The sequence below is a fragment of the Grammomys surdaster genome, unplaced genomic scaffold (assembly GCF_004785775.1).
Source record: "Grammomys surdaster isolate TR1022 unplaced genomic scaffold, NIH_TR_1.0 126133, whole genome shotgun sequence".
Classification (NCBI taxonomy): Eukaryota; Metazoa; Chordata; class Mammalia; order Rodentia; family Muridae; genus Grammomys; species Grammomys surdaster.
The window spans coordinates 1,350,868-1,363,609 of record NW_021620941.1 but is presented as its reverse complement, the minus strand read 5'-3'; the positions used below and the strand labels follow the sequence as shown (position 1 = coordinate 1,363,609).

General features: G+C 54.0%; 2 protein-coding genes across 4 annotated transcripts in view; one reads left to right on the top strand and one right to left on the bottom strand.

Moving 5' to 3' along the window:
* Positions 1–9,936, top strand: part of Fam129b (family with sequence similarity 129 member B) — a 47,835-nt gene extending 37,899 nt beyond the window's left edge. The window contains exons 6-14 of the mRNA XM_028756891.1: positions 4,133–4,248; positions 4,639–4,743; positions 4,845–5,007; positions 5,582–5,769; positions 6,645–6,800; positions 7,157–7,273; positions 7,455–7,562; positions 7,644–7,755; positions 8,047–9,936. Of these exons, the coding sequence (XP_028612724.1) occupies positions 4,133–4,248; positions 4,639–4,743; positions 4,845–5,007; positions 5,582–5,769; positions 6,645–6,800; positions 7,157–7,273; positions 7,455–7,562; positions 7,644–7,755; positions 8,047–8,651 (1,670 nt within the window). The 3' untranslated portion in view covers positions 8,652–9,936. The remainder of the gene's footprint in view (positions 1–4,132; positions 4,249–4,638; positions 4,744–4,844; positions 5,008–5,581; positions 5,770–6,644; positions 6,801–7,156; positions 7,274–7,454; positions 7,563–7,643; positions 7,756–8,046) is intronic.
* The window catches only part of Lrsam1 (leucine rich repeat and sterile alpha motif containing 1), a 40,830-nt gene continuing 37,984 nt past the window's right edge, over positions 9,897–12,742 (bottom strand). For all 3 annotated transcript variants that reach the window (XM_028756892.1, XM_028756894.1, XM_028756893.1), the window contains one exon: positions 9,897–11,548. In XM_028756892.1, the coding sequence (XP_028612725.1) occupies positions 11,423–11,548 (126 nt within the window). In that variant the 3' untranslated portion in view covers positions 9,897–11,422. The remainder of the gene's footprint in view (positions 11,549–12,742) is intronic.

The window sequence follows — 12,742 nt, the reverse complement described above, 5'->3', positions numbered from 1 at the left end:
TAGTGAGGGAACCATGGGCACCTGGGCTGAACCCAGCTCACCCCACCTCTCTAGCGAGGCCGCCAGCCTCTGGCATCTGTCGGATGGGAGGCAACCAGCTCTTCAGCCAACCCAAGTCCTGCCACCTGGGCTGGGCCCTGCCCTGCTGCCCACAAAGAGCTCCTGTTCCCAGGTCCCTGGGGCTGTGGGTCTGGCTCAGGATCTGGCTGCCAGGCCTGGGACACCCTCCTTCCTTGCTGGCCTAGGAGTCCTCTGCAGGTTCCCAGGGCTGCTGGCTTACCAGGGATCCCAGGTCAGGTAGGGGAAGGGTGAGGACAGGACTGAGTAGGGAGAAGGCACTCTTCAGTTCCCTGGGATATATTACACTAGGGACTGGGAAATGGAGGTGTGTGGGGAGGTGGGCTGGCTTGGAGGTATGAGCCTCCAGATTGGCACACAGCAAGCTAGGAGGTTCTATGTGTCGTGGGCTGGAGGGGACAAACCACTGAAGACTGTGAAAGAAAGCTCCACCCCCAGGCCAGCTCTCTTACCCCCCTGCAGGAACTGACAAGGCTGGTTCCAGGCATGGCCCATCCCTCCACCCCAGGACTGTGAGAAAGTTCTCTGCTTCCTCCCCTGTTGAAGCTGGGCCTGGAATTCACAGAGCCTGGAATTGCTCACTCCTGGCCCTGCCAGGAAGTGGGAGTGGTTAGGTCAAGGAAGGAGGCCAAGCTGGGTGGCTGCCAGCCTGGTTAGGGCCCCCCTTCACACACTGCATTCCTGGAGCAGTGGGGGTGTCAGGAGGCAGCCAGGGCACTCACTTGTGTCCTAGGCCCAGTGTCCATGTCCTGCTCATCCCTTGGCTCTGCCTAGACTAAGGAAGTCCTGGGTCCCAGCCCCACTTAACTATGCCCTAGCCGTGTGTTCGCAAGTCAGTGGTTTCGCCCATCCTAGCCTCGGCTTCTTTTGAGACAGAGTCTTGTTTTGATAGCGTCTTGATACTTAACCTGGGCTGGCCTTGAACTTGCTGTGTTCCTTCTGCCATGACCCCCCCAGGGCTAGCATGATACATGTCACCACCAGACCCACACTGCACATGTGGCTGGAACCTCAGTTTCTTTGAAGCTAAGACTAGCTCCCCACCCCACCTCTGCCCCATTCTCCCTCCTTTGAGGATGAAATGGGCTGATGCAAGTGAAGTTTCAGCCTGGGCCTGGCTGGCTTACACAATAGAAATGTGTATTTCTTCTAGATTGGAGGTTGGAGAGGACCAGGTGGGAGTCTGTAGCAGGCTCATTACTCTGCTAAGCGCGTGGTTTGCGGGTTTGTTTTTTTTTTTTGTTGTTGTTGTTTTGCTTTGTTTTGTTTTTCGAGTCTTGCCCAGGCTAGCCTTAAACTTCTAGGCTCAGAGTGATCATTCTGCCTCAGACCTCTGTCAACTCAAGGCCAAGAGGTAGGATGGCTCAGATTTGAGCAATACAGTGAGTTCTAGGCCATTCTGGGCTAAGTCTGTCTCAAAAACAAGCAAGCGAGCGAGCGAGCGAGCACACACAGACTCAGTGAATAAAGTATTTCTTGTTCAAACCTGAGGACCTGAGTTTGGATACCTACCACCTACACCCCTGACATAGAGCCAGGGGCTCACTGGCCAGCCAGCCTAGCTGAGTGTATTCCAGGTTCAGTGAGAGACTCTGTCTCAAAAACAGAAGGTAGAGGGGCTAAGGCAGCTCCATGGTTAAGAGCACTGGCTGCCTCCAGGGGCCTGGGTTCGATTCCCAGCACCCACATGTGGCTCACATTCCGTTTCCAATGCCTTCTGGACTCCACAGGCACCTGGTACCTAAACACACATGCAGGCAACATGCTCATACACATCAAATAAAATTAAGTTAAATTAAAAAAGAAATAAGATGGAGAGGGAGAAGACATTCACATTGACCTTTGGCCTCAACGTGGACATACATGGATGAGTGAAAGCACACACATGCACTCACATACATACATACACATAGAAACAGATACACACACACACAGTAAAAAAATAATTTTCCAGCGGGGCAGTGGTTAAGTATGCTTTTAATCTCAGCTCTCGAGGCAGAGGCAGAAACAGGTGGATCTCTGTGAGTTCGAGGCCAGCCTGGTTTACAGAGGGAGTTCCAGGATAGCCAAAGCTACACAGAGAAACCCTGTCTTGAAAAACAAAAGCAAAAACCAAAAGTAAAATAAAATAAAATTTTCCTTTTTTATGAAGATACCAGTTCAACTAGACGTGAACTCAGTCCGACCTCTCGGTTGAGCTTTGCTCTTAGGAAAGATGAGTTGTTCTAAATACAGCCCTGTTCTGGGGCATGCCCGGCGAACACAGCGGACACAGTGGACACAGAGGCAGGCTCACAAGGGGCTGGTTGTGCAGAATGGGGAAGGTCCTTAGTAAAGAGCTTCCTGCTGTTGCCCCGCCCACAGTCCCGCCCACCGGGCCAGCTCTCCCTTGCTGGGATGCTGTTGCCCTGCAGGCATGCTTGCTTTGTTGTGTCTTCCGCGCTACGCGCAGGATGGAAATTCCTAGCCCTGGGAGAGGCTGCAATTTATATATTGCTGGATTTTCCAGACAGAACTCAGACTCTAGGAGAGTGTGGCTGGGACTTCCTCTCAGGCCCACATTGGCCGCCCTGACTTGGGTACTACTTCTGCTGAAGCATCTCTGCTCTGCCCCCAGCCTAGCCCTGTGGGTCCTGAAATGCAGGGACGGGTGCTCTTGGCTCTGAGTCTCTGGGTCCCGTGGTAGAATGTCCTCTGGCTCTGACAGGCGGTGATTCCTGTGGACAGCTGGCTGTGGGGAAGGGAGGGGCTCTTTTCTGTGGGGTGACTCAGCCCGCTGTCACTGTAGTGGGCGCTGCGGCTGGTGATGAATAAGCTGCAGTTTCCCCTTCTTGGGTTCCGGGGACACGGTGGTCAGGGGCACGTGGCTAGGGTTAGTGCATTAACCATGTTCTCTCTCTACTCCGATTTGGCCACTTCCCGCCTCTTGTTTCTTCTTGTTTTCCTAGCTAGGTCCACATCTTGTTTATTAACCTGCCCTGTGATACCATAACCACCAGTAGCAACAGCAATGCAGAAAAAGTCTTTTCTTTCCTACTTGTTAGCGATGGTCATGTTCCTATTTGACTCCCCTATCCTTCTTTCCCATGCCAGGAACTGAACTCAGGACCTTGTGTATATTAGACAAACACTGCCCCTGGAGTCCACCCCCAGCCCTATATTCTAGTGTCTGTACATATACGGTACATAGACAAGACAGACCCAGGGCCCAGGGTTCTGTGAGAAATGGCTCTTTAACTTCTGATAGAAAGTATCCTTGAGGGGCTTGGCATGTGGCTCAGTGGTAAAGTACTTGCCTGACATACTCAGGGCCCTGGGTCCCATTTCCAGGACCTCAAAAAACCCAAACCACACAAAGTGTCATTCAAAGGGGCCCTGGTGTCACGCTTCTGGACTTCCTGTGGCTCACTGTGCGTACATTGGAGCTCAGAGGCTCCTAGAGCATGTTGGGGTCCAGGATAGGACCATTGTTCCCATAAGAGGAAACTGAGACTCTTTTGGGGTTCAGTGATATAAAGCAAGGCCCAGAAAGCAGTGCATGGATCAGGTTCAGCCCCTGGCCTACTTTTGCAGCTAGGTATATATTGACAAAGAACAGCTCTGGTGTTGGCAAGCTGGTATGCTAGTCTAGCATTGGGACAGAGGTTGTCTGGCCTGTGCAGCTGGAAATATTTATTGTCTGTCACGCCACAGGAGGGTCACAGGACACTAATGCAGCCATATATGGGGAGCAGGGCTAGAATGTGGGTCTCAGGTATCCTAGAGTCATGTTGTGCTGTCTCTAGGGCCAGATGACTTTTCCCAGCCCTAGCTTGGCCGTTCATTACTCTTGGCTGTTTTCCTGTGGGGTGGGTTAATGGCTGTGCTGGGTCCGGGTAGTGGTATCTTGGAGGACATAGGTGATTTGGAGGAGTAGCAGGTTGCTACTGGGTAGCATGGTGCTACAGGGTAAACCACAGCCTTTTCCTGCTGTGTGTGCCCTGGCTGGATGGTCTTGGTGGATGGCCCTTTGCTGACTTTTGTCTCCTCCCTCTCTCCCTCCTATCCTGGGCAGGGATCCCAGAGAACTCAAAGGTGGAGGGCCCTGCATTCACAGATGCCATCCGCATGTACCGCCAGTCGAAGGAGCAGTACGGCACCTGGGAAATGCTGTGTGGGAACGAGGTGCAGGTGAGGTCAGGGGGCTGCTTGAGGGGCCCTCAGGGGTCACCCCGGGGCCTAGTGGGTAAGTCTGCATCAAGAGTGGATTATAGGGTACAACAGGTTTTGGGAAGAGATGGCAAGAGCAGACTTGGGTAAATGGGGACCCCTATTAATCTGTCCACTTACATCCCTGGGGCCTGGAGGGCGGGGCAGCTTTGAACAAGATGGCCACAGCCCCTGTCCTCGGGAGCTTTGCCTCACAGGAGACTCTGACACCACAGGCAGATCACCTGTAGGCAGTGCTTGGGAGCTAGCTCCACAGAGAAGGGTCCTAGAGTGGCTGGAGAGATTCAGAGATTCAAACAAGCCAAATGGATAGGCACTAATCCTGCCCCTTCTCCTGTCTCTCTGACTTAGATCCTTAGCAACCTGGTGATGGAGGAGCTGGGCCCAGCGCTGAAAGCAGAGCTTGGTCCACGGCTGAAGGGAAAGCCTCAGGAGCGGCAGCGACAGTGGATCCAGGTGTGTGGGCCTGGGACCCCTTGGCAGGGAAATGGGTGTTGACAGGGACCAGCTGGCACTCAGTCCTTAGCCCAGGCACCTACACCTCCATTGTACCATAGATCTCGGATGCTGTGTACCGCCTGGTATTTGAACAGGCCAAGGTGCACTTTGAGGAGGTGCTGTGTAAGCTGCAGTTGGCCCGGTCAGCCATGGAGGCGGTTATTCGCACAGACATGGACCAGATCATCACCTCCAAGGAACATCTGGCCAGCAAGATCCGAGGTAGGTGGGTCAGAAGCCACTGACAGATGCTTGCACACAGTCCTCCAGGGCCAGGCCAGCTTCTCCATAGTGTGATTCATCACTTGCCTGTTATTCTGTTGGAAAGTCAGAATCAAATCCATGACCCTTCGACTCCTGCAGATTCTTCTATAAGATTTGATTCTGGTGGTGCTGGGGATTGAACCTAGGGCTTCACCCATGCTCATCCACACTTGATGAGCACTCTGTCAGCTAGCTACAGCTCCAGTCTCTTTTACTGTTTGAGACAGTCTTACATATTACCTAGGCTAGACTTGAATTTGTGATCCTCCTGCCTCAGCCTCCCGAGTTCCTAGGATGACAAGCTTTTGACACTAGGCTGGAAGTGCTAGGCTGGCAGATGTATTTCTTCTGCTTTGATTTGTTGTCTTTCTTGATTCCTCTCTGAGACAGTGAGCTAGTTGATGTCACCAGCACCTGTAACCGGCAGCTTCTCTGGCATCCAGGATGGGATATCATGGGTTGGGATGATGGGATAGGGTGGGTCATGTCCCAGGCACTGCCCACCAGCAAAATCCTCTCCCTTCCCGTACAGCCTTCATCCTCCCCAAGGCAGAGGTGTGTGTGAGGAACCACGTCCAGCCCTACATCCCATCCATCCTGGAGGCTCTGATGGTGCCAACCAGCCAGGGCTTCACCGAGGTGCGGGATGTCTTCTTCAAAGAAGTCACAGACATGAATCTGAATGTGATCAACGAGGGTGGCATCGACAAGCTGGGTGAGGTGAGACCTGCTGGGGGCTGGTGTCCCCGGAGCGTCTGCTGTGTGTCTTGGGGTGAGGTGAGACCTGCTGGGGGTTGGTGTCCCTGGAGCATCTGCTGTGTGTCTCGGGGTGAGGTAAGACCTGCTGGGGGCTGGTGTCCCCAGAGCATCTGCTGTGTCTCTCAGGGTGAGGTGAGACCTGCTGGGGGTTGGTGTCCCCGGAGCATCTGCTGTGTGTCTCAGGGTGAGGTGCCCTCTCTCGGCATCTACAGAGACCAGAGGCAGAAGCCACAGGGCAAAGCTCTCCAGTCCAACAGGGGCCTGGAGCCTAGAGGAAAGTGGATTATTTTACTCTGTACCACTCGTCTTTATGGAGGCGGGAAGGCAAGCTTCAGGTGTGGTCTGCATCATTTAGAAGCTACACACCCCACAGAGTGTGTCTTGTTGACCCAGCTCTCGGGGTGAATGTCTTTCTATATTCCCTCGTTGGCTGCCTGTGTCTAGAGTCTGACCAGAACTTTAGCCTCCTTCAGACTTCAAGTTTGGGACTCCCAGGCAATAATAATCAGAATTCGAGAACACAGGACCCTAAAAATCTTAAAGAGATGTCTATTGATTTAGAGCCTTAGGACAGTGATGCTCAGAGAGAGTGAGTGGCTATCTCCCCAAGGTCACTAGCACTTAGAGGGGATGAGAACTGTTTTCTAGTGCCTGGCCTTTCTCCTCAGCACGGTGTTAGTCTGTCTTCAGGTTCCGTCTCCCTTCTCTGCTGGGCCCTCCTAGGCTTGCATTAGGGCACAGTTTCCAGGCCATCCCTGGGTAGCTGGTGCCAGGCCCAGGCAGGATGTAGGTATGTGGGGGCTCTGTGCTCACCTGTGTGGCCCTGCTCCCTGCAGTACATGGAGAAGCTGTCCCAGCTGGCGTACCACCCCCTGAAGATGCAGAGCTGTTATGAGAAGATGGAGCCCCTGCGGCTCGACGGGCTGCAGCAGCGCTTCGACGTGTCTAGCACTTCTGTGTTCAAGCAGCGAGCCCAGATACACATGCGAGAGGTGTGTCTCCTGAACCCACACCCTGCTAGCGGCATCCGTGGCCCCCAGCACTAGGAGAGGGAGACCTCCCTCTCCATGCTTCTCTGAACGCCTGTGTCGCTTGCTCACCTGCTCCCCATCAGGTCTCCTTAAGACCCGCCCCTTCCCCCCAGGAAGTTGTCCTTGCCACCCAGTCTCTTCCTGGGATTTTTACACTCAGGCAGACACCTGCATCTAGATACCCAGAGAGCATACAAGCTACAGACTGCCCCTGATTCCTCTCAGACAGGCCTAGGATGGGGGCACTGGCCGAGGATGCAGGAAGGGGCTATGGCCACTCTGCAAGGGTCTCATGAACTCTGCCGTATGCCTTGTAGCAAATGGACAATGCTGTGTACACCTTCGAAACCCTCCTGCACCAAGAGCTGGGGAAGGGACCCACCAAGGAGGAGCTGTGCAAGTCCATCCAGCGGATTCTGGAGCGGGTGCTGAAGGTGAGCCTGACTCCATTGGGTTGGAGTCTACATGGCCAGCCGAGCCTAGAGCTGACTGGCCAGCCACCATCCCCAGGAAGCACCTGGTACTTAGGATTCACATCAGAGCTCCTGGCTTGGGTCCAACCCTCCTGCCAGCTGAGCCCCTGACCTAGGGTCCCTCTTGCACCCCTCCCTGCAGAAATATGACTATGACAGCAGTTCTGTGCGCAAGAGATTCTTCCGAGAGGCACTGTTGCAGATCACCATTCCCTTCCTGCTCAAGAAGCTGGCCCCCACCTGCAAGTCGGTGAGTCCCCGCCTTCCCTAGCCCCTCAGGGAGCAGCCAATGGTATAGCTTCTGACTCTTCTTTATCTGCTTCCCTGGCAGGAGCTGCCACGCTTCCAGGAGCTGATCTTTGAAGACTTTGCCAGGTTCATCCTGGTGGAGAACACGTATGAGGAGGTGGTGCTGCAGACAGTCATGAAGGACATCCTGCAGGGTGAGCAGGGAGGGGCGGCCCATGGGCAGCATCCACTAAAGTTGCATAGAGAGGCCCAGACTTCAGGAGGAGGCTGCGTCCAGACACTGGCTTCTCTGTGCCTTAAGTTTCCTCTCTGGTTCCCGGCTTTGCTGAGAGTGGTCAGTGTGGGACACAGTGGCTGCCAGGTCCAGCTATGGGCTTGAGTTAACAGTTTTGCGGCAGGGAGGCCTGAAGCAAGGCAGGGTCCAGGAGGACATCAGGTCTGCTATGATGGTCCATGCTGAGTGCACTGTGTCTGTGGTCTTGCAGCTGTGAAGGAGGCCGCAGTGCAGCGCAAACACAACCTTTACCGGGACAGCATGGTTCTGCATAACAGTGACCCCAATCTACACCTGCTGGCTGAGGGTGCACCCATTGACTGGGGCGAACAGTACAGTGACAGCGGTGACGGCAGTGATGGTGGTGGCAGTGATGGTGGTGGCAGCCCCTGCCCCTCTGAAGCAGCCACCCTCACAGAAAAGCGCAGGCGTGCCAAGCAGGTGGTGTCCGTGGTCCAGGACGAGGAGTCAGGGCTACCCTTTGAGGCTGGCTCTGAACTGCCGTCACCTGCATCCCCGGACAATGTCACTGAGCTCCGAGGCCTGTTGGCCCAGGACCTGCAGGCTGAAAGCTCCCCACCAGCCAGCCCCCTTCTCAATGGGGCTCCCATCCAAGAGAGCCCCCAGCCCGTGGCAGTCCTAGAGGCCTCACCACCAGCCTCACCCCTCCGGCACCTCCCACCTGGAAAAGCTGTGGACCTTGAGCCCCCTAAACCCAGTGATCAAGAGACAGGGGAGCAAGTGTCCAGCCCTGGTAGCCGTCCCCCCATCCATACCACCACTGAGGACAGTGCCGGAGTACAGACAGAGTTCTAGGCATGGCCTCCCGGCTTCTATTGGACTCTGCACCAGGGCGCTCTTCCTTGGGCACCGCAGCCTCATCTCTGGGGAGGGGTACTCCAGCCTGTGCCTTGTGGGGAATGTGGCTGGGGGGGTGCCCTCCAGGGGTCTGGCCTACCCAAGTCACTTTATGGGGTTCAGTACACCTGTTACTGCCCCGTTTTCTAAGGGCTGGTCTCTGATGCTGGGTCTGGTTTTGAGGGTTTCCTCTTTGTGCAAGGGGCAGGGGAGCCCCTCCATCCTGCCCTCGTGCTGTTACCTGTTTCCCTCACAGTGGTTCTTGACGGACATAGATGAAAGCACTGGTGCTGTGACTCATGTCTAGGAAACTGAGAAGCTGTCATCTCACTCTGGGGCTCCTTGGTACCAACCTGGCAAGGAAGAGGCGGAGGCCTGGCCTCTTGTCCTGCCTACTCCCCACAGATCCCAAGGTTAGACACTAGAGTGGTCACAGGCCTCCCTTTGCTGGCTACTGCTGTGGGAGGGTGGGGCTTGGGGGGGGTGTCTTAAGGGGAGTCATGCCAGGCTGTGATGGAATGAGAAAGGCCCAGAATGTGTTAGTCTGTGAAGGGGAAGTGTCCTGAGAGGAGGGAGCTTGGGAGTGTCTAAGGCCTGGATGGCAAAGTGAAGGTAGCGGAAGTTGGAGTGTCCTGGGTGCCCACTGCTCCTGCTCGTCTGTCTGTCTGTCCACCCCTACTTTGGGCTGACAACTGCTCATTGGTAGGGCTTAAATGTGGGCTGTCTCACTACCTGCTAGAAAGCTGGAGGGGCTCCTGAGGAACATTGAGGCCATGGCTCTGAGACACTGCTGACCATCCTTGGCCTCTGCACCCCATGTCACGTAATCCTGACAATTCCAGACCCCTCTTCCAATGCCCTTGTGAGCCATTTGGGCTTGTCTTTCCCTCTAAGTCACAAGGATCAAAGGGTCAGTCAACTAAATGACTCTCCCCAGACCCTGCTGCCAGAATTGGGAGAGCAAAGCAGAAACTGCAGCTACAGGGCTCCCAGGATGAGGTCCCCTCCCAGTCCCGTGTCCCTTGTTCTGTGAACCTGCTCCCCAGATAGAGGCCTCAGACCCACAGGACATGGCCGGTGCTCAGGGACATCCAGTCCCCGGCCCTCACTCCGTTGAGTACTGACTTCTTTCCATGTTCTCTAGTGCCTTGGGGGTTTCCATCATCCTTCCAGATATGGTATGAAGAATCTATGCAAACTGTGTAAGCTTCTGCTCATCAATAAATGCTTTATTTAAAGCTCATTCCCTGTGTGTGCTGGGGTAGGGAAGAGCTGGGCCTAGGGTTTCTAGGGATCCATCCACCTCTGATTTCTTGGGCTCATCATATGCGCTACCAGGTCCCCGATCTGAGTGTGTACCTGCACATGTGTGTACAGGTACAAATTTACACGTGCATGTGGAAGCCAAATGACCTCATATCATTCCACCTTGTGTTTTGAGATGAGGTCTTGTTAGCCTGGAACTCACTAATTTGCACAGCCTGGCTGGCAGGTGAGTCCCAGGGTCTGCCAGCTTCAGCATCCTCAGTACTGTGACTGCCTGCACTGGCATGGCCCTATGAGTTCTGGGCATCCAGACTTCCCAATGCCAGCCACTTTACTGAGGTTTCTTTTTCTAACCCATTCTCACAATGCCCTCTTTTAGAGGAGGAAACTGAGGCTGAGAGGGAAAGTGGGAGGCCATAGAGCTTTCAGGTGACTAGCCTCCTGATAACCTGATCAATCCCATGTGTCCACCATGAGGGTGGGCTCCTGGCCTGAGCTAGGTGCTAATGGCTAGTTTCCCCCCAGAGCCTGTCAAGTAGCAGTATTTACTGAGCACATGCTGGAGGCCATATGCACTATATTGGGGAGGCAGAAGGGTATCATGTCACATGGAACTTCAGCTGGGGAGGGTGGGCTGCCCATCTGAGAGTTAACATGCCTTCCAGCTACCCTGGCAGCCCCACCACCTAGGATAATCACTGCAGGGAACACAACCTGTCCCATGAGCACAGGCTACTTATAAATACTGAGGCTCCACCCCTGGCTCTGTTCCCCTTGCCCTGTTTAAGAGGGCCTAACTCCACTGGGCAATGCCTCTGCTGCCTTCTCTCTGACCCAGGTGCAGCAGCTCTGGCCCTTTCCCCCAGAAGAACTGCCTTCTCCCTGAGCTCCGCCTACTCCTACCCCTCCCAAGTTCCCATGGACCTAGGGGTGACTCCGGGAGGGAGTCAGATTTATTGGTGCTCCTGTTTTGAATCAACCTGCCTGTGTGGGCTAAGGGTGCAGATATGGGAGGGCAGGTGTTCAGAAAGAAGCAAAAGGGGACTGGAGAAGTCTTGTACAGTCCACCCCTTCCCAGAGACACTGCCCACCTTAGAACAGGATGGCTGATGCATTCCACAGATATGGACACCTCCAGGAGGGGCAGACAGCTGGGTATAGCACTGAAGCCTGGCTAGTACCATGGACTCCTGAGTCCTGCAGGGCCACCTCTGTACCCTGGACCCTATGCTGTAAGGTTCCATCACCAGCAGATCTGTCCTGTCTTTGGTTCACTGTTCAGAATAGCTATGTCACAGGCCAGGAGCATTCCACCTGGCTGCCTAGTGCTCAGAGCAGTGGGAGTTGGGGTGGTGGGTGGTGGCAAAGGCCTATGGCAGTCGTGCCCTAGTCTGGGGAATGTGGGTGGGTGTGAGTCCAGCAGATGGTGCCAAGGGCGGGCCAGGCTGGCAGGTGCTGTGCGTTCAGCTGCTGTGGTAGATCCGGAGGCGCTGGGAGATCTCCTGGCGGCACAGCGGGCAGGTGCGCAGTGGCTGGCAGCACTGCTGGCAGCAGCAGACATGGCCACAGGTGAGGAAGACCATCTGGGCCTGTGGAGAGGGTAGCATCAATGTCCTGGCTCCTCAGTTCTGGAGCCATGACCACATCACCGCCCCAAAAGATGTCAGCGGGTGTGAAAACCTACACAGGCCTCTTGGCAGTTTTGTACCTGTTTCTCTATGGACTGCAATAACATTCAAATATCTACAATCCAAAAGTCCTTTCCTCCAGTCCATGCTAGGCTCAGTGCCCTGCTCCTGAGCTGCCTCCGCTCCCCAGTGCGGGGATGCCTGGCGTGTCCTGCTACCTGGCTCTTCACCTACCTGTGTTCACACTGGCCAAGTCTGATGCCTTATCTGAAACGACTTCAACCTGACAGGTCACTAGCCTCATAGCCTCATATGTGTTCCCTGACCCCGCCTAAGCACACCCTTAGGTACGCTTATGTCCTGAGAACTCTCCAGCTACATCAAAGTCATATGTCATATCAAGAAACTGGGGCTATACAGTGGAGAGATGGCTCAGCAGCTAAGAGCACTGGCTGCTCTTCCAGAGGTCCTGAGTTCAATTCCCAGCAACCACATGGTGGCTCACAAGCATCTGTAATGGGATCTGATGCACTCTTCTGGTGTGTCTGAAGTCAGCAGTAGTGTACTCACATAAAATAAATAAATAAATCTTAATTAAAAAAAAAAGGGCTGGGCGGTGGTGGCACACGCCTTTAATCCCAGCACTTGGGAGGCAGAGGCAGGTGGATTTCTGAGTTCGAGGCCAGCCTGGTCTACAAAGTGAGTTCCAGGACAGCCAGGGCTACACAGAGAAACCCTGTCTTGAAAAACCAAATAAATAAATAAATAAATAAATAAATAAATAAAAAAGGAAAGGAAATTGAGAATCCCTTTCAGAGCCTGAGGACAGGGCCTGGGTTAGAATTCTAACCACTGTCTACAAAATGAGTTCCAGGACAGCCAGGGCTACACAGAGAAACCCTGTCTTGAAAAACCAAATAAATGAATGAATAAATAAATAAATAAATAAATAAATAAATAAATAAAAAAGGAAAGGAAATTTAGAATCCCTTTCAGAGCCTGAGGACAGGGCCTGGGTTAGAATTCTAACCACTGTACCCCCCACCCCCATCCCCGACCACATAGCAACTCCTGAGTCTCCTGAAAGTCAGAGAGCTGCTACGGCAGCCACATTATTTACTTGTGTGTGTATTCTACCCAGGAAGTTCAGAAGAG